Source organism: Mesoplodon mirus (genome assembly GCF_964341445.2).
Source record: "Mesoplodon mirus genome assembly, chromosome: 17".
Classification (NCBI taxonomy): Eukaryota; Metazoa; Chordata; class Mammalia; order Artiodactyla; family Ziphiidae; genus Mesoplodon; species Mesoplodon mirus.
In genome coordinates, this window is record NC_138993.1 from 16,653,484 (window position 1) to 16,674,538 (window position 21,055).

A 21,055-nucleotide genomic window follows, 5' to 3' on the forward strand; every position below is an offset into this window, starting at 1 on the left:
TATAGACCTAAAAGTCAAGCAGACAGTCTTTCTACACAAGGCTGCCACTGCCACTTTAATACAACTTTGCTGGTCTTGCAGACAGCCCAGTCCACCTGAGAGAGGTCCCTGGGACGGGGAGCCCTCTGGGATTGTGCTTTCCCAGCAGGTTACAGGATGCACCTGCTCAGAGCTCCAGCCTAGGGGATGTGCAGCACAGCTGTTTATTTATTTTATTTTTCCTCAGCTTGAACAAGCTAGATTTAGCAGGAGAGGAGGGGTGGAAGGAAGAAAGAGGAAGGAACAATTCACACGTGTCCATGTACTTTTCAGGAGTTCTCCTCCCAGGGGCTCATCAGCACTGGAAAAGACAGGAGTGGAATTTATTATTCCAGTTCCCTTGGGGGTTAGTGTGTGGCTCTTGATTGCTGTTATAGACAAACTTGCCTGCATCCAGCTAGGGATGGACCCACAAGCAGAGAACCCGGCAGAGGCAATTAACACAAGCCATATACCACATCCACCCTACCGTCCCAAGCTTTGTTTGGGTTCTGAAGACCTGGCTAATACATTTTTGGGACGTATAAATAATTCATCTCTGATGAGACCTGACCAACTCAGTGGGGACTCTCTGCTCAGATTGCAGAACAATTATCTGTCCAATAGTCTGGCTATGGACAATGAGCTGTAGTAAAGCTGCTGCTCAGGCCATCTTAGGAAGCAAGTAGAGGCTGGAAAGTGCCCAGACCTCCTTGGATCCTTTGCCACTCCCATAGGAATTGGTCCTGGATAGCATAGGAATTGGAGACCTGAAAAGCACTTGTGAATTCTAGACCCAGCCAGAGCCTCATAGAACCTGCAAGGGTCCAGCCATGGATTCTGGTGGTTGTGAATCTGGCAGTTCTCCCATCAGCCTGGGTATTCCAGACTTTCTCCCAGCCCTCAGGACCTATCGTGATTCACCACACCACCTATCGTGATTCACCACACCAGCCGAAATAAGAGAGTGTTCTCTCACAGAGAATGGATGTACTGTCTCCTGTATCAATAATAAAAACCTATAAGCAGCCCCTACCTTGGGGGAGACCCCTTTTCTCTCTAACTGCTCCTCCAGATATGGCACAAAAAGCACCACATTTAGAGTTAGAGCCTCTGCCACCCTGGGTAATTTAGGTCAATTCACATAGGTGACTGTCAGCCTCCATGGTCTCACCTGTGAAACAGGGGACATGTTAATAAGGTGATCTCTCTTACAAGATTTTGGCAAGCACTGAGTAAAATAACATTGATTAATGACTGTTTCAGGAACTATAAAAAGCATTCTTTAAAAACACTCCATGCCCCTCCATAAAGCAAATGATGGCACGCGATCTAGTCCAGCAGAGCAGATGGGGCAATAGCCCCGCTCACACCGAAAACCTACCCCCAGGGATTTCTCAAGCACCCACTTTGTGTCCAGCTCAGAAAACATGTAGTGTGAGGTCACTGCCCTTCAGAATTACCATACAGTCAGGAAGAAAAGAAAAATGCAGCACTCAGGAAGAGAGAAGTCAGTGTGATGTAGGATAGTCAGAAAAATTTCTGTGGAGGATGTAATGTAAAAACTGCCCTGAAAAGAAGACTAGAGACATGGTTGGACCTAGAGATTGTCATACAGAGTGAAGTAAGTCAGAAAGAAAAAAACAAATATCGTATATTAACGCATATATGTGGAATCTAGAAAAATGGTACAGATGAATCGGTTTGTAAGGCAAAAATAGAGACACAGATGTAGAGAACAAACATATGGACACCAAAGGGGGAAAGCGGGGTGGTGGTGGTGGTGGGATGAATCGGGAGATTGAGATTGACATGTATACACTGATATGTTTAAAATAGATAAGTAATAAGAACTGCTGTATATAAAAAAAGAGTAAATAGCATATAAAGATCCTAAAAATAAATATTTGCATAATTGGTCTTATCATAAAAAAAAAAAGAAGACTAGGATGCTGAGGAGATGAGAAAGAAAGGAAAAACCACTGCAAATATTTGGTATCCTCTTTTGGCTCAATTGATATAGTATGAATTTGTTGGTATTATTTTTCAGTTGCAGTATTAATTATTTCTCAGAGGTAGCTTTTTAGTTCACTTAATGGCCATTGTGTTCAAAGATGTCTAAAGATGGCAGGAGAGATTGTCACAGGAATCTGACAGCTTTGAACCCCTTTCTGGATTCTAGAGAAATTTCTGCCATGGGAGCCATGGAAAAGACCAGGGTAAGACTGGGGGGACTCACTAATTTAACGAGCACCTACTAGATGCCAGGCTGCAAGGGGCTTCTGGTGGTGGCCCTGTGACCTCGATGGTATTATTGGCATTTACTGATGAGTAAAGTGAAGCCTTAGAGAGAATTCAGAAACGTATCACAGAGCTGGGATTGGAACCCTTTGGAAGCGAATGAAGACTGTGAAAATGAGAATGAATACCTGGCCGGTGCTTATATTTTGGATTCCACAGGTGTCTCCATGGAAGCCATTCTGAAACTCTTTGGGGAATACTTCTTTAAATCCTGCAAGATGTCTGGCGATGACAGGATGTTACGGACACTGAGAGGAAATCTCATGGAGTTTATTGAAAACCTAGATGCCCTCCAGAGTTACCTGGCGCTCCCTTATCAGGTAAGCCTATCTAGGTCTGATCTTGCTGGCCCTGAGAAGAAGCAGGTGACTCTAGCAGCTCTGGGCCATCTCACCGCCTCCCCCAAGAGGGTGCAGTTGCCAGGGGCCTGTGGAATGCTTGGTACGCAGCGTCGGTGGGCTGAGTTCTCTGGGGGAAGGAATGGAAAATGAAAACCTGTTGCCCATTTTTATAAACTGGCCGGCAAGAATCAAAGAAGTGCAAGCTGGAGAGGTGGCCTCTGTGATGGGGGAGGGCCTATTCTGATGGCGGCTGGTGGGGGGTTTGACGTTAAATCCAGAAGATTGATCACAATGGGAACAAAAGCTGGGAGCCAGTCAGGTTTCAGTGGATTTGCAAAATCTCTCCTCAGGTTTCCTGGCCTGGAAGGAGCTGATAAATAACTTGTGCAGCCAGATTCATTTATTCATGTATTAGAAGGAAAGGCTTGACAGGGCCAAGAGCCGGAATCGGAAACCATCCAACTCTGATTAACCCACGAAGTGACTGCCTGAGGTGCTAAACTAATTTCCCTACTGGGATATGTCCTTCTGGAGTTCAGTCCTTGGTTTTCTTGTTTGTAGAGATCATTGGAAATTTAAATGGCCAGACTCCCTTTTCTTTTTTAAAAAAGAAAATGCTTCATCGAAAAGGCAAAGTGGCATTTGCACATATCATAATAATAGTTTATTATTTTATATAAACTAGTTAATATTTGTTTCTAGGGCCCTTCAGAGTTTGCTAAGCTGTTTCTTCACCGTTTCTATATTGAATGCTCATAACTACCCTTGCTGGGTAGTCATGAGGAGAAAGTGGGATTATGAATGTGAAAGTGCCTCGTGAACCACAATGTATCCTCATAGGTGTTAAATGGGAAAACAGTTATTTCCTCTAATTTTCAAGTAAGGAATAAGAGGCTTGGTGACTTAATTGACTTTAAGTAGGATGAGTAGTCGGATCCATCCTGTTGTTATCATGTGAACTACTCAGGAAGAGGGAGTGAAGAGAGCCCTGGCTGTGGGGTCACATGAGCCTATGATGCTGTCTGACCAGCTCTGCAACTTCCTAGCTGTGTGATCTTGGGCAAGTTACTTGCTCTCTCTGGTCTTCAATTTTTTTCACTTATTTGTTTAATAAATATGTATTGAGTACCTACTATGTGCCAAGTACTTTTTAGGCATTGGACACACAGAGAGACAAAAAGGATTGAAAAAGAAAAAAAAATTTACTCCATAGTGATGTGTGGATTACAGGAGATAACATGTAGAAATCTCTAGCATTGTAATCAGTCCAGATGAGGCATTCCATGTTTAATAACTTCCTTCCTTTATGTTTTCTTCCTCTCTTTTCTTTATGGCCAGTTTTAAAATTACAATAATTCACATGGCAACTTCCTGTTAAATTTTTTTGCTAAAGCACTACAATTACTATGGAAAGAAATACAATTAAGACCCTTAAGTAACCTTCCATAGTATTTTAAATATCACATCTTTCATTTGAAAATTGGGCTTATATTTTAAGTCACAGTTCTGGAGAAGATATTAATATTTTTTTATTCATTAAATAAAAATATTATGGAATCTCTTTTATGTTCCAGATATTGTTCTCACAATATTATTGTCATTCTTAGGAATAAGATGAAAGGAACCGAGGTTCTGAAGTCCCAAGTCCATTGTTTTTATGCCTACTCCTGCTACCCTTCCTCTGATAGTCATTCCTTCATATGCTAAAACCAGTGTTAGAGAAGCAATAGACTAGAACTTCTCTGGGGTAAGGACATTTTGCACGTAATGAGATAAATAAAATATATAAATATACTATACACACACACACACACACACACACACACACAAGCTGAAATAAAATACGTGCAATTATATCTGATTGTTGTATAGTACTTTCTACTGGACAAAAGGTTATAGATTATCTCTTTAGGCAAAAATACAGTAAGATAAACCTGACTTTTTTCTTTATGTCTGTCTCTAGTAATTTGGCAGTACCTTAAGGCTTACATTTCTGGTTTTAACTGTGCCTTTAATCTTGTTATTTTTTAGCTAACTTTCATTTGAGGGCCAATTATGAGACAGATATTGGGCTAACTCATGTATAAACATTGAATTATCCTCTTACCCCTAAGATTAGGTACTCTTATTCTTCCCATTATACAGATGAAAAAACTGAGGTCCAGAAAGGTCAAGTAACTGTCCCAAATTGCCCAGGTTGTGGTGGCTGAGCCAGGACCCAACCCCAAGTGTGTCCGTCTCCAAAGACCATGCTCTTGTCAACTTCTCATTATGTTCCCATTGCCCTAGTTCTCCACATTTATAAAACCCTATTTCAATTAAAAACAATAAAAGTATAATCTTATTAGTTGGAGACACTGACCAGAAGGATTAAAAGCACAAACTTCGAGAAGTATGTCTAGGAAGTGGCCTAGGCTAGGGTGAGAAGTGAGGGTGGAAATGGTAGCAAAAGCTTGTGGATTTTAATTTCAGCCCTTTTGTACTCTGTTATTATTATTTTTTTGCTATGTGGGGTTTGGATATAATTTTTTGAAATAATTTTCTGTTTCATCATATGTTTTTTATATGTGCTGCCTCAAATCTTCTTTAGATTCAGTCAAAATGTAAACACACAAATACATACTTTCTCTTTGTATATGCTTTTGGAAAGATAAATACTTGGCAAAAAACTCTTCAGTTTAACTAGCACCCCCTCCCCGCCTCCTCCCTACTCCCCCTCCAGCCCCCACTACCACCACCACTTTGGAAGAGAACAAAAATCTCAGAAGGAACACACTTCCTTAATCTCTTCTCTCACTCAGACCAAAAGCTATGAGTCGGGGTGCTGAGCTGCTTACTAATCAAATGGGAGAGAAAATTTTTCCTCTCAGGGACTCCCCCAGGCAAAGTCTTTATCCTTATGTCCTGACATAATCTACCATGAGATGGTACACACTTGATGTCAACATTTATTCCTGGAGAAAGATGACGTCTTCTGATGTATCCTTGATTTTCCAGACATGCAACTTTGAACAGATGGCATTATCCTTCCAGAACAAGAGATGAACTTTTCTCCACTTGCCAATTCCTCTGAGCCCCTGATCTTTCAGAGTAAAGATGCTCATGGTCACTTGGTCACAAGCCAAGAATGGCAGCCATCCACTCCTTGGAGTGTAGGTAGAAGCAGCATGGCATGGCAGAAAGGTTCATTTGGGTGTCAAGATGTTGTTCTACCATGAATTTGGCCTTAACTTCCCTGAGGTTCAGTTTTCTCCTCTTTACAATGGAGCTAATGCTTGCCATATAGAGTTGGTTTTGTGATTAGGTATAATATAAAATTCCTGACTTTCAGGGGCTGAAACCATGGTAGATTTTATTTTTATGTGATTGGAGGGGGTTTAGGGATACAGTTCTGCATGATGTAATGAGTAAGTTTCACAAAGCCTCAAAAACATAATTTAGAGAAATTGTATCCACTGGGAAAAATATGCTGTGTCTTTTAATTAGGAGATGAATGCACCATCGTTTTGTGTGGAGAGAGGAGCAGATGGGAAGATGCTTCTCCATTACTACTCTGATAGAAGTGGTCTGTGCCACATTGCACCAGGTACGTGGGTGGCTTAACCAGACCCAGAGCTCTGAGGTCTCCAGAGTAAGGAAGTCTTTCCCCATAAATTCCCAAGGATGAGTAATAGCTGGCTGTGGGTAGCAGGTTAAAGTTCCATATCTTGTGCAGTCTGACTCTTTGCTATCTTGACCATAACTCCTAAAGTTGAGCCTTAAAATAAGTCTCCAAGTACCAAAAGAAGGAATGATTTTCATTTTTATTTCAGCATTTTCAATATGTGAGTTTTTACTTAGTTGTGATTATTCTGCATATTATTTTGTATCATTTTTTTTTGTATTCAGCATTATAGAAAAGGGATCATTTTATGTTTTCACATGGTCTTTAAAACCACCATCTTCAATGGCTGAATCATATTTCATGTAGTAATTAACTAGTCCCCTATGGTTGAACTTTTAGTTGATACTACTACTCTTTTGCTATTGCAAACAGTGCTGTGATGAACATCTTCATGCATGCTTTCCCCATGCTTTATATTAGAACCCTGGGATAGATCCCTAGAGGAACACTTTTAAAAACATGATCCTTAATGCTTTTACAATTGAATTTTGTTTACATTTTCTCCAGAGTTGTTTAATGAGTTGACTGCCTTCCTGGAAAACCACAAATGAATAGATGCTAAACTAGAAACACAAACAGATGGAGAGATATACCATGTTCTTGGATTGGAAGAATCAACATTGTGAAAATGACTATATTACCCAAAGCAATCTACAGAGTCAATGCAATCCCTATCAAACTACCAATAGCATTTTTCACAGAACTAGAACAAAGAATTTCACAATTTGTATGGAAACACAAAAGACCCCGAATAGCCAAAGCAATCTTGAGAAAAAAAAACGGAGCTGGAGGAATCAGGCTCCCTGACTTCAGACTATACTACAAAGCTACAATAACCAAGAGTATGGTACTGGCACAAAAATAGAAATATAGATCAACGGAACAGGATAGATAGCCCAGAGATAAACCCACATACATATGGTCACCTTATCTTTGATAAAGGAGGCAAGAGTATACAGTGGAGAAAAGACAGCCTCTTCAATAAGTGGTGCTGGGAAAACTGGACAGCTACATGTAAAAGAATGAAATTAGAACACTCCCTAACACCATACACAGAAATAAACTCAAAATGGATTAAAGACCTAAATGTAAAGCCAGACACTATAAAACTCTTAGAGGAAAACATAGACAGAATACTCTATGACATAAATCACAGCAAGATCCTTTTTGACCCATCTCCTAGAGGAATGGAAATAAAGACACAAATAAACAAATGGAACCTAATGAAACTTAAAAGCTTTTGCACAGCAAAGGAAACCATAAATGAGACGAAAAGACAACCCTCAGAATGGGAGAAAATATTTGCAAATGAAGCAACTGACAAAGGATTAATCTCCAAAATATACAAGCAGCTCATGCAGCTCAATGTCAAAAAAACAAACAACCCAATTCAAGAATGGGCAGAAGACCTAAATAGACATTTCTCCAAAGAAGATATACAGATTGCCAACAAACACGTGGAAGGATGCTCAACATCATTAATCATTAGAGAAATGCTACAAAACTACAGTGAGATATCATCTCACACCAGCCAGAATGGCCATCATCAAGAAATCTAGAAACAATAAATGCTGGAGAGGGTGTGGAGAAAAGGGAACACTCTTGCACTCTTGGTGGGAATGTAAATTAATACAGCCACTATGGAGAACAGTATGGAGGTTCCTTAAAAAACTAAAAATAGAACTACCATGGAACCCAGCAATCCCACTACTGGGAATATACCCTGAGAAAACATAATTTAAAAGAGGCATGGGGGGGCTTCCCTGGTGGTGCAGTGGTTGAGAGTCCACCTGCCGACGCAGGGGACACGGGTTCGTGCCCCAGTCCGGGAGGATCCCACATGCCACAGAGCAGCTGGGCCTGTGAGCCATGGCTGCTGAGCCTGCACGTCCGGAGCCCGTGCTCTGCAGCAGGAGAGGCCACAACAGTGAGAGGCCCGCGTACCGCAAAAAAAAAAAGAAAACAAAAAAAGAGGCATGTACTGCAATGCTCACTGCAGCTCTATTTACAATAGTCAGGACACGGAGGCAACCTAAGTGTCCATCAACAGATGAATGGATAAAGAAGATGTGGCACATATATATAATGGAATATTACTCAGCCATAAAAGGAAACGAAATTGAGTTATCTGTAGTGAGGTGGATGGACCTAGAGTCTGTCACACAGAGTGAAGTAAGTCAAAAAGAGAGAAACAAATACCTTATGCTAATAAATATATGTGGAATCTAAAAAAAAAAAAAGTTCTAAAGAACCTAGGGGCAGGACAGGAATAAAGACACAGATGTAGAGAATGGACTTGAGGACACAGGGAGGGAGAGGGGTAAGCTGGGACAAAGTGAGAGAGTGGCATTGACATATTGACATATATACACTACCAAATGTAAAATAGATAGCTAGTGGGAAGCAGCCACATAGCACAGGGAGACCAGCTCGGTGCTTTGTGACCACCTAGAGGGTTGAGGTAGGCAGGGTGGGAGGGAGACACAAGAGGGAGGGGATATGGAGATATATGTATATGTATAGCTGGTTCACTTTTTTATATAGCAGAAACTAACACAGCATTGTAAAGCAATTATACTCCAATAGAGATGTTAAAAAAAAAGAAATCAGAGTAGGAGGGATATATTTAGTATCCAGTGTGTAAATCTCTGCTTTTAAGTTATTGTTTTTTAATTTATTCATCTGTCATATGCTGCCTGCCTTGATGCTGGGCCTGGGCTTGGTGAACTCTGGAATATTTATCAAAAGTTGTATAACCTGATTATTTTATGATTTTTGCTGACACAACTGCCTTCCGCCATCCCTCACCAATAGGTATCCTTCTGCTGCAGGTATCATTGAGGCTGTGGCCGAAGACTTCTTTGACATTGACGTGACCATGGATATCCTTGACGTGAATCAAGAGGAGGAGAGGACAGGGAAGAAGGAGCATGTTGTGTTTCTGATCGTGCAGAAGTCGCAGAGACAGATGAGAAGGGCAAAGCCAAAGGGATCACAAGACACTCAGGACAGCCAGAGAGACCAAGAGGTACCAGTGTGCTGTGTCTTCAGAAAGCACAGTTCCTCCTGGTGGAGTGACTAGTCTCGGAACAATCTATGCAAAGAACTGGACCTTCTAATTGTGGATTTAGGGCAGGGTTTCTCAGTCTCAGTACTGTTGACATTTTGGACCAGATAATCTTTGTTATGATTATCTGTGCATGTTTAGCAGCATCCCTAGCCCACTCACTAGATGCTAGCAGCAACCAGCTCTCCCCCTCCATCCCAGGTTGTGTCAATCAAAAATGTCTCCAGACATTCCCAAGTATCCCCAGAGTAGGGGTAGGGGACAAAGTCACTATTGGTTGAGAACCACAGGAATAAGTTCATTTGGGTAAAAATTTGGGAGGCTCTCTGGGATGGACCTTACTTAGCCTGAAACATTTTTACCTGTAAAAAAAAAAAAAAGATAGCAATGTAAAGTCCTTGAAATTTGGATCTGGTGGCTTATTTTGCAATTCTCATGGTGTAAATTGACTTTTCAAGTCCTGAGTGCCCACTTGTGCAGCTGGGGCCAGTTGGGGGTCTGGAGTCAACTCACGAGCCTGTGGTTGGCTGCCTTGATTGCAGCTTGCGGTGTGACTGTTATCTGTTTAGGTTCCACATCTATTAGGTGCACGACTCTCTGTGTCCACAGAGCTCATACGAATATCCAGAGAAGTCTGTGATTCCTGGAGCACACAATGTTTATACCATAGAGTATTCAAAGCTCACCTCAGAGTCTTTTCACTGCAGAATCTTCAACCACAGGAAGAGAAGTTTCTGTGTGATTTTCCTGCCAGCCTCACCTTGAGATTTTGTAAAAAAGTTCTTGCTGCCTTTGGTGGAGAAACAGCATGAGGATTAATTGGATAACAATTTTGGGGCTTATGAAGTCTTGCTAAAGTTGACCTTGTGTGGCCTCACTGTTCCTCTGGCCCCATCACAGAGGAACAGTGTATCCTCGTGCATCTCCTGTCACATGACCAGACCTGTATGCTTCTCTCCCTGTCATTTGCAGGCCCTGGAGGCAGCTTTACTTAGGATGAAAGAGAAATATTTGAGTGTCTCTGTCCCGTGAAAAAGTCCAGCTGGGAAGTTGTGAGACGCATAGTCATGTTTGGAAAAGGTAAGTGGGCTCTTCTCCCAACCTTGGCTCTCAGAGCAGAATGATTGCTTTGTGCACACAAATGGGCAGAGTCCTCTATAATCAGGATGTCACTGATTTTTTTTTTTTTTTTTTTTTTTTTGCGGTACGCGGGCCTCTCACTGTTGTGGCCTCTCCCGTTGCGGAGCACAGGCTCCGGACGCGCAGGCCCAGCGGCCATGGCTCACGGGCCCAGCCGCTCCGTGAGATGTCGGATCTTCCTGGACTGGGGCACGAACACATGTCCCCTACATCAGCAGGCGGACTCTCAACCACTGCGCCACCAGGGAAGCCCAGGATGTCACTGATTTCTTCAGAGCTTGGACTTGGCAGGCATGGTTTTTAACTTTAAAACATCAGACTCTAACTTGTCTTCCTTTGCCCCTTTGATTTGTGTTGGGGGTCACTTGGAGGCACAATTTCTCCTTGTAATCAGGGGAAGCCGCTGGAGAGGGGATTGGAATCAACCCCTTTTGGTGACTGTGTTGAAGAGAAGGAGGATGAGTGCTGACATATTATCAAGAACACTGAGTTTTCCACAGCTCCTTAGGCCTTCGGGACTGGGATATATTTCTGGCCCGGAAGTCTGTAGATAAGAATCATGGTGTCCAAAGTGCGAAGGACCTTGGATCGAGAACCAGGATAGTAGATTTCTGGCTCTGTCCCTGGGGAACCTAAGTTCTCCATCTTCCACCTGCAAAATGAAGGCATTACGTTCTCAGAAGTGCCCCTGTTGGCACTGAGCTGGTCTCATGATCAGCACCTAAGATCCGAGTCAGAACAGGGGCTCCGGCCCACTGGGAGAAGGGAGTTGGAGACTCCTGGTCATGCCCCATGGGTCATGATGACATGCGTCTGGGAGAAGGTCTGCAGGGCTCAAAGGACTGAATTTTGAGTCCCTCAAGCCATGGCAAGCGAGTCAAACATGCAATTGACATGCTTTGTCTAGGAGATTTTCATATCAAAAAGGCTCCATTTCGAATCTCTACCCCCTGCCAAATAGGGCTGTTGGTTAAATTTTCATGTGCCACCCAAAACTGTCAGTCTCCAAAGCTCCATGGCAAATGTCCCTGACACCGGCCGGGCGTGCGCGCTGTGCTGCGCGAGCTCATTGTCTGGCTGTCAGCTTTTCAATGCCGGCCCTGTTTTCATGGCGAGACACACTCAATTGGCCCAGGAACTCTTCAGCGGCGGGCAGAAACTTGGCAGGGGGCAGGAGGGCTTCTCAACCTGGTAGCAAGTTTTCTGTTTGTTTTAATTTGGAAGCAGAATTGCCGTGGCCATCTGGAAACGCTGAGGGAGCTTGTGCTGAGCAGCGGGGACTGCGCTTTGCCCAGGAAACATTTGAGATACTCTCTTGTGTTGGTGGCCTGAGTTGCCTGTGAACGGGATTCTGTTTCTCCATCCAGGGCATCTCAGGAACACCTTTGAACCAATTTATCCCAAGTGGCTCTGGATTGAAGAGAAGACATTCTGCAATGCTTTTCCCTTCCATGTGGTATTTGATGAATCAGTAAGAGGCCCTTTCCCTCTTGAACTGGGGATAGGCTGGGGAGAGGAGTAAGTCACATAGTCTTTTTTTTTTTAAATTAATTAATTTATTTATTTATGGCTGTGTTGGGTCTTCGTTGCTGTGTGTGGGCTTCTCATTGTGGTGGCTTCTCTTGTTGCGGAGCATGGGCTCTAGGCACACAGGCTTCAGTAACTGTGGCTCCAAGGCTCTAGAGCGCAGGCTCAGTAGTTGTGGCACACGGTTTAGTTGCTCCGCGGCGTGTGGGATCTTCCCGGACCAGGGCACGAATCTGTGTCTCCTGCATTGGCAGGTGGATTCTTAACCACTGCACCCCCAGTCATATAGTCTTTTATGGCTGGGGGGGCCTTTCAAGTCCCTGAGGAGTACCTAGGGTTTGGGAGGCTAGGATTTAGCTTGGCAGAACCACTGCCTTCCTTTTCACTGTAGCATCCTCCAGAAACCAGAATGCAGCACCTTCTTGATAGGCACGGAAGGGAGCAGTGCCAAGGGGTTTGAACTAGTGAGTGCAAGCGCAAGTTTGCCATTAAAGAAAAAGGAAATGACACTGAAATCACTCTACCAAGAGACAAAAGAACACAGTAGCGATGGCAGGGTGGGATTCTAAATGTGACCACTCCCCATCCTTGTGGCTACCATGGATGGCTCAATTCCACCAAGCTTCTCTTTCTGCATCTTGAAGGTGGAGGAGAGGCCTGTGCCCACTCACGCCACTGTCCTGTGGGAGGTGTGACGGATGGTGACCATTTAAGTGTGGTCATGATCAATTTCCTTGGATAAAATTGATGGATAAAGTTGAATTGATCATGAACTCATTCAAAGGGCAATGAGGCAAAATAAATTGGTCCAAAAATTATCTGTTAAAATGCCTTCAGCCATTTTGATTTCCTCTGATATTTATGTGAATGCACAGACATGTCAAATCATCACCTACCAGTGGATGCTGGATACAGATTCTCTAATGTTTATGCACTTGACGGTCATCTCTGATCGCAGAGACTTTATGATCTAACTAAGGAAATCAAACACCCCTATATGAAACAACCAGGGAATTATAAAGCTATGTACTGTGGCTTTTCCCCAATGCCTTGAGGTTATTATTATTACTACTATTAACATTTAAAATTCTGATCTACTTAAACACTCTCTTTCTTTTTAAGTTTTGGGCATAGAAACCAAAAAAATTTTTTTTTCTTTTTTTTTTTTTTGCGGTACGTGGGCCTCTCACTGTTGTGGCCTCTCCCATTGCAGAGCACAGGCTCAGCAGCCATGGCTCATGGGCCCAGCCGCCCCGTGGCATGTGGGATCTTCCCAGACCGGGGCACGAACCCATGTCCCCTGCATTGGCAGGTGGACTCTCAACCACTGTGCCACCAGGGAAGCCCCCTCTGCATGTCTTATTGAGTATTTGTTTGCATTCTGTCTCCTCACTAGACTAGGAGCTCCTTATGGGCAGGGACCCCGTCTGCTTCACAGTATAAGATTCTCCAGCATGATGAGCAGATCATAAGAGACAGTAAATGTCTGGTGGGTGGATGGTGAATGGTGATGGGCATTCCAGCTCCTTTACTCCAAGGCACAGTCAGATTTGGTTCCCAAAGGGCACTTGAATACAGAATTAGTAGAACTGGTATTCTTCATCCTTGGCTATCACTGGCACCCGGTTTATGCTGCAGGAGAATTTAAAACGTGCACAATTGTCTTCAGCAACATAGTGACATTTATGAACATCTGTGCTGCCTGCGAACCTATCCAGATGGTGAATATGCTGGATTTAATATACTCCAAGTTCGACAGGTTAACCAGTGTCCATGATTTCTATAAAGTAAGCATGTGGTTGCTCTGGGGTGCATGTCCCTGTGTGCCTAGGCAGGTCACATACCTGGCGGTGGGTCCTCCTTTTCCTCTCCCCTCACTGGTCTGGGGTTTGGTGTGGATGGGAGTGGGGATGGGAGGAAGAACTAAAAAGGAATTAGAGGTATTTTAGGATTTTAATTTTTTAAAAAATCCTCTTATACTACCCAATGCTAAGATTGCCTTTGAGGGGAGAATAGTACTCCTTCATTTCAGCAGCAAGTCTAACCTAAATAATGTGGGTCTAATACACAGCATCATACAATGACCCCAGGAGCTTTGTCTTCTCTGGGACTTGTCTCCACCAAAAGCAGAAAACCCTTTGGCTCCCTCACGGCTGTTTCCTGAGCCATTTTTCTTCTCACCTTTCCCCTCATGCCCCTAGAAAATAACCACCAGCTTTACTATGGTCCTTCTATCAATACATGGAAAATGACAAAAATATTTAGTGTTATATTTAGTGCATTAAGAAAACCCTCTGAATCCCCCCTTACCGCTGCTCCTTACAGGTAGAAGCAATAGCAGATGCTTCTATGGTGGTAGGGAGTGTACCAGTGCCTATTGGAAGCCACGCTCAAAGAATAGCTAACTTTGCCTTGGGGATGAGAATGTCTGCAAAAGAAGCGATGAATCCTGTTACTGCAGAACCCATCCAGGCAGAGAGCACCTGAGTTCTTTGCTTAATACCAGCCACCTTGCACAAAAAAGTGGAATTCTGTTTAGTAGTCTGCTTGGATGGTTACTGGGTATGTGACAGTCATTAAAATGGGTCATTCCTCCCAACTCGTCTCTTCTCTTGCATATGTTACGAAGTAATGGAGATATTAGGATGTTATTCTCTCAAATTTGAGAAGAGGCTGTGGAGCTCGGGATTGTGATGCGATTCACGCTGGCTTCCTTTGTCCCTGACCGAGGACAGCGCTGAGCACGTCTCCTCACTGACTTTGTAGCGTTTGATCCATAGGGAGCCAGCTCACTTCTAACCCCTGCCGTTTTGTTCGAGACTTTCAACAAGTGGTTCAGGTTTACTCAACAGCCCACTTTTCTTCGCTTAGGGAAACTGTATATCCAGCGTGCCGTCTGACAGGCTTGGAACTCAGGCTGAGGTGTGTAACTGTCTCCAGCCAGCTGTCCAGACACCAGGGTGCCAGAAGGTATTCAGAACAGCTTTCCCTTCAGCACGTGGCCACGAGCGAGACATCTGCTCGCCTTTCTCACAGGAATACAGGAAGCTACTCTTCCACGTACAGAAGTTTGTTCACACTGTAAAAGTTGGACACGTTTGGTGATGAAAAGTAAATGTCTTCTTCTGTCTGCTCAGCTGATCCTAACTGCCCCGAGGTGGCATAGAGCAGTGTCTCAGTCTTTTAAAATCTAGATCCCTTTCCCACTCCTGCCAGTCAGATCTGCAAAATAAACAGCCAACTAAAAATAAATAAAGCCAATTATAAGATGGAATAGGATTTTCCCAAATGATAATCCCTAGGAAGGAGATTCTGAAAATGCACCACATTTGCCATCACCTCAATGATTTGGAAGCTGAGAAATACTGCAGGTCCTGGTTATGGTGTCCATGGCAGTCTTCAGAGTAAAAGCTGGCCATGTATCATGTCCATGATACCGGCCCATTGCAAACACAGATACAGCTGCTGTATAAAATTCCCAATGTAATAAATTAAAAGATCAAAGATGGGGCTTCCATGGTGGCGCAGTGGTTGAGAGTCTGCCTGCCGATGCAGGGGACACGGGTTCGTGCCCCGGTCTGGGAAGATCACACATGCCGCGGAGCGGCTGGGCCCGTGAGCCATGGCCGCTGAGCCTGCGCATCTGGAGCCTGTGCTCCACAACAGGAGAGGCCACAACAGTGAGAGGCCCGCATACCGCAAAAAAAAAAAAAAAGTGGGTTCTGTTACAATTGAATATACATATGGGAAGAAAAATGAACCTCAATCCTACTTCACTCCATTTATAAACATTAATTTGATATATATGACAGACCTAAATGATAGAACCATAAAGTTTCTTGAAGGAAATATGAAGAATAGCTTCATGACTTTGAAGTAAGCAATGATTTCTTAGTGCTTCAAAAAGCACAAACTATGAAAGAAAAACAGAGGTTAACTTCATTGTTCTAAGCCAAATTGTGTTCCCTTTGAAATTCATATGCTGATGCTTTAACCGCCAGTACCTCAGAATGTGACTGTATTGGGAGATAGGACCTTTAAAGAGGTAACAAGTCAAAATCAGGCTGTTAGGGTGGGTTCTAATCCAATCTGACTGGTGTCCTTATAAGAAGAAAAATTTGGATACATGAAGAGATACCAAGAATGTGTGTGCACAGAGAAAAACCACGTGAGGACACAGCAAGAAGACTGCCATCTGCTAGCGAAGCAGGGGACCTCAGGAGAAACCAAACCTGCTGACACCTTGATCTTGGACTTCCAGACTCCAGAACTGTGAGAAAGTAAATTTCTGTTGTTTAAACCACTCAGTTTGTGGTATTTTGTTAACCCTAGCAAACTAATACATTCATTGAAATTAAAAATGTCTGCTTATTAAGGAAAATGCATATATAAAAATCACAGAATGGGAAAAATATTTGTAATACATGTATACATCTGCCTTGTGATCCAGGAATTCTATTTCTAGGTATTTTCCTGAGAAAAATGAAAAATGTATGTCCATGAAAAGATCTGTAAAAGAATGTTCACAACAGCTCCAAATGGGAAATAACCTAAATGTTTGTGAAGAGAACACTGGACACAATAAATTGTGATATATTCTTACAATAGACTAGTATTTAGAAATAAAAGAATGAACTACTGATACATATAACAGTATGGGTGAATCTTAAAAACATTGATTTGGATAAATGAAGTCTGATACAAAACAGGATATACTATATGACTCCATTTATGTGAAGTTGCAGAACAGGCAAATTCATCTCTGGGAGAAGAAATAAGAAAGTGGTGACCTCTGCAGGGAGGGATGGACCTTAACTGAAAGGGGCACAAGATAATTTTGCAAAGGTGATGGACCTAGTCTGTATTTTATTTTGGATGGTGGTTACAGGGATATTTGCCAAACTCGTGGAGCTAAATACTTTAAGGTCTGCATTTTATGTATGCCTTTTATGTAAATTATACCTTAATTTAAAAATAAAAACAAGAGTATCTGATGGTCCCTTTTCAGTGAGATTCTCTCTGCAGATCAGAGTGGGCATCCCTACGGCACCAGTCTTGGCAGGTGTCATGGGGGACAAGATGCCATGGAACTGCTTGTTTGGTGACACTGTGAATACAGTCTGTAGGATGGAAAGTCACGGGCTTCCCAACAAAATGCATCTTAGCCTCAGGGCCTACAGGTAACCATTCACTTATTCATGCCTCTCTTTGTCCCTTTTTCTTCCAGAAGGTAGAGTACCTAGTAGCCACCAGGTGGGGGTAGTGGAGGAAGCCTGTGTTTTTCCTTCCAAGCCCCACTTACAGAGGACATTGTGGCAGACAATTTATATTGTTGAGTCTCTACTATAAGATAGTTTTTGCTCTCAAGGAGCATATGGTCCAGTTCAGGGATTGGCAAATTATAGTCACAGGCCGTATCTCGGCTGTTGCTTGTTTTTGTAAATAAAGTTTTATTGAAACACAGCCAGGATCTTTATTTACATATTATCTACGGCTGCTTTCATGCTACAAGAGCAGTTGTGTTTGTATGGGATTTAAAGCAGAAGATAATCAAGTGAGAAGGTTTTTACTTCTATTTAGGACGGAAGAGACCTTGGCGTGCTGGCAGGCTGAGGGGAGGTGGCAAGTGAAGAGGGAGCTGAAGATAAGGGAAGAGGTGGTCCAGGGCGCCAAGCGTTGAGGAGGTAGGAAGGGAGCGTGGGTGGGATGCCCTTGAACAAGATATCCTCTCAGGTTGGGGGAAAGGATGGGTGTGGTCAACGGGATGAGAAGGTGCAGGGTCTCTGCCCTAAGGGTTGTAGTTTTGTGGATGGATCACGTCACCAAGTAGGAGGCATGGTCAGCAGCGTGAGGGTGAGGATGGCAGGTGCTAAATGCGGGAATGTGACGAGCGTGGTGAAGGTCTGCAATCTCCACAAAACTGGCCAAGACGAGGGAAGGTTGATGAGTGCTGAGCCCTGGCTGAGGCAGCTGGCCATGAATCTGAAACGTTGCTGGTCTGCACCGTTCTGTGGTTTGTCTCCACCATCTCTCAGCGGCCAGTAAGTACATAAGCAAGTCCACGTTCCGTAGTCATCCCACAGCCCTGTCCCTTTGCATGGTCCCCTCCCTGTACTCCTCTTCTTGGGTCCCAGACTCCTCCTCTTGCATCACCCTTCCCATTGCAGCCGACTCTCAAGTTGCAGACCTGTGATCTTTGGATATCAGGGGCATTTTTCTTTTCTCTGGGCAGAGCCCTGGAAAATCAAGGTTTTGAAATAATTGAGAGGGGTGAAATTGAAGTGAAAGGGAAAGGGAAAATGACCACATACTTTGTGATCCGGAACTTGAATGCTTCAGAGGATGAGATCATGGGGAGATCTCAAGCTCGGCTTGATCCCGAGGGTAAGCAAAAAAGATAAGCCTCGTCATTTGTGCTGCTTTTTTTCCCTAACAACTTCAGCTGTGTTTAGTGAGCTCCTTGGGTTTGAGGGCCAGCGTGGGTACCATCCCTGCCCATGCCCACGCTGCAACCTTCCATTTGGTAACAGCCCCTGAGGATCCGTGCCACCAGTTCGCCCTGAACACTCTTCTGTTGCATCCTGGATGTTAGGATGTCTCTTGAGTTGGCCTGATGGACCCAGCCTAAAGGGTCCCTCAGGCATTTGTTTTCAAGGTTCTTCCCTGTCCAAAGAAGGGGCTTTTCCCTCAGCCTCTCCTGCAGCTGGGGGAGGATTTCACAGCCTCCCTCTGCTCTTCAGCCTCCAGGGAGGGTCCAGACAGGCTTTCTTCACACACTGGCAACTTCCACCTTCCTCATTGTCTGTTGGCTTTGAAAACGGGGAAGAAAGACAAAATCTGTGACTCACCTGGCTCCAGTAACGGCAAGAGAGTGAGTTTAGGTTAAAACACCATTTGGGGGGCTTCCCTGGTGGTGCAGTGGTTGAGAATCTGCCTGCCAGTGCAGGGGACACGGGTTCGAGCGCTGGTCTGGGAGGATCCCACATGCCACGGAGCAGCTAAGCCCGTGAGCCACAACTATTGAGCCTGCACGTCTGGAGCCTGTGCTCCGCAACGAGAGAGGCTGCGACAGTGAGAGGCCCACGCACCGCGATGAAGAGTGGCCCCCGCTCGCCGCAACTAGAGAAAGCCCTCGCACAGAAACGAAGACCCAACACAGCCAAAAATAAATAAATTAATTAATAAACTCCTACCCCCAACATCTTAAAAAACAAAAAAAACCCCACCATTTGGCTGGAGTCCACCAAAGAGGCCTCCTTCAGCTGTATGGAGGAGCGCATCCCCCCACACGGTCAGGGTTTCTTAACAACCGCCCTAGTTAATGCTGGGAAATGCTGACCTGAAGGGGAGACCCAGTAGCCGAAGGCAAACCTTCCTGAACCTCTGAAGCAAACTGGTGAAGGAAATGGATTCATTCTGACAGAAGCTAATCTTTAGCTGCTCCTGGGGCCTGCAGAGGAAAATCTCTAAATCCAGAGGTTCCTCGTTTACGTAGCTAATTTAGGAAGGAAGTCTCTTTGGGACAAATGAATTATAGTCACTGTTTTTAAAAGTGGGGCTATACCAACGAGGAGACAGGACTTTGAAAGCTTTTTAAATGGTTTTGGTGGCGCTGTCATTCTAATAGCAGCTCACCTTAGTATGCCTGTGAGCTGTGACTGGTTTTGGCCACATTTTATTGCTGGAGACACTTGAGATAGAACATCTACATTAAAAAGTAGAAATAGCTTTGGCGAATAAGAACCAGGAACCACCCTCGTTAGAGCTTCTGAATTTCTAGGCTCTGGGCGCTTCACCCACCGACATCGCCTGTCAGGACAGAGAGCTGTACAGGATTAACAAACTAGGTGTGCCTAGCTCACACCCGAGACCACTTCCTCCCAGACCCCCCCTGCGGGTGGCTCTCAAGCTGGAAATTTGAGAAACAGGATTCTAGAACATGGTCTGGGTCAGTAGAATCTAACCCACTTTCAGTTCTGAGCTGGAAACAAAACAAAACAGAAGTGAGTAAGGATGTCTTGGTTGAAGATCTCAAGATGGACCCTGAGAAAGAGGACAGGGAGAGGATGTGAAAAGGGCGGAGGGGACAGACCCTCCCGGACACCAAGCAGTGTCTGGTGCAAAATGGGAAAATGTACCCAGGTAGGTAGGGGGTAGGTAGCCCCCGGTTATGGCTTATAATAGAGGAAAGTCACCCCTTCCTCTGGGCGGATGTCAGCCCCCAGCCGAGCCCCTGGCCAGGTATCTCTGTGCAGAGAAACACAACCCTGTGCGTGTGGAACGCAGAAGGGATTTGGGGGGAATCTCCACCTCTCTCCCTCTCTCTCCCTCTCCTTCTCTCTCTTTATTTATTTATTTTTCATGCTTCTCTATATTTCCCTCACCTTTCTGGAAACCCCATTTAGAGTTCGGCGATCCCGGTGCAGTTAAGCTTTTGAGGCAAAGCAGCAGTGTGTGTCTGTTACAGAGGATAGCCTCCCAGGGATCTTTCAAGAACCATCCCTGGTCACTGAAACCATTTCATAAGACAAATGAGACAATCCACGTGAAGAGTTAGAACAGCTTAATAATCCTTGCAAAGAGTTAGCTATTGTTCTTTTAACAGACATCTCTTAAGTTGAGTGTCGCTTGAGCCCTTGGCGTTGGGCACTGCCCCAGTGCCTTTACACTTCCCTCTAGTTTGATCCCAGAATATGAGGTTGAGGGAATGACCAGCACCCTTCTGTTCAATTCCAGTGAGAGGAGACGGAGCAAAACTTCCCTTGCTCTGATCTGGGGGCAGGTAGAATCTTGGATTCTGGAGCATGAGCAGCTCAAAGCAGACTTCTGGCCATCACCCAGAGGCGTTTTCCTCCCCTCCCCTCTCCCTACCTGCTTACAGTTAGCATGTTTCTGACAGTGTTCAAGCCCTGAACAGTTGTCCAATGCTACTACAGTATGGAATGTAACATTCATAGATTCATTCATTCAGTAATGTTTCTTGATGCTCCAGGAATG

General features: G+C 44.2%; 1 protein-coding gene across 1 annotated transcript in view; it reads left to right on the plus strand.

Moving 5' to 3' along the window:
- The window catches only part of LOC309792622 (guanylate cyclase soluble subunit beta-2-like), a gene marked incomplete at its 3' end in the record, with an annotated part of 42,842 nt that extends 22,863 nt beyond the window's left edge, over nucleotides 1-19,979 (plus strand). The window contains 13 exon segments of the mRNA XM_082602352.1: nucleotides 2,479-2,639; nucleotides 6,147-6,246; nucleotides 9,156-9,352; nucleotides 10,364-10,409; nucleotides 10,412-10,471; nucleotides 11,899-12,002; nucleotides 13,455-13,547; nucleotides 13,597-13,845; nucleotides 14,384-14,530; nucleotides 17,084-17,238; nucleotides 18,291-18,442; nucleotides 18,799-18,929; nucleotides 19,839-19,979. Coding sequence (XP_082458478.1) covers nucleotides 2,479-2,639; nucleotides 6,147-6,246; nucleotides 9,156-9,352; nucleotides 10,364-10,409; nucleotides 10,412-10,471; nucleotides 11,899-12,002; nucleotides 13,455-13,547; nucleotides 13,597-13,845; nucleotides 14,384-14,530; nucleotides 17,084-17,238; nucleotides 18,291-18,442; nucleotides 18,799-18,929; nucleotides 19,839-19,979 — 1,736 coding nt within the window.
- Between the last annotated feature and the right edge of the window lie 1,076 nt (nucleotides 19,980-21,055).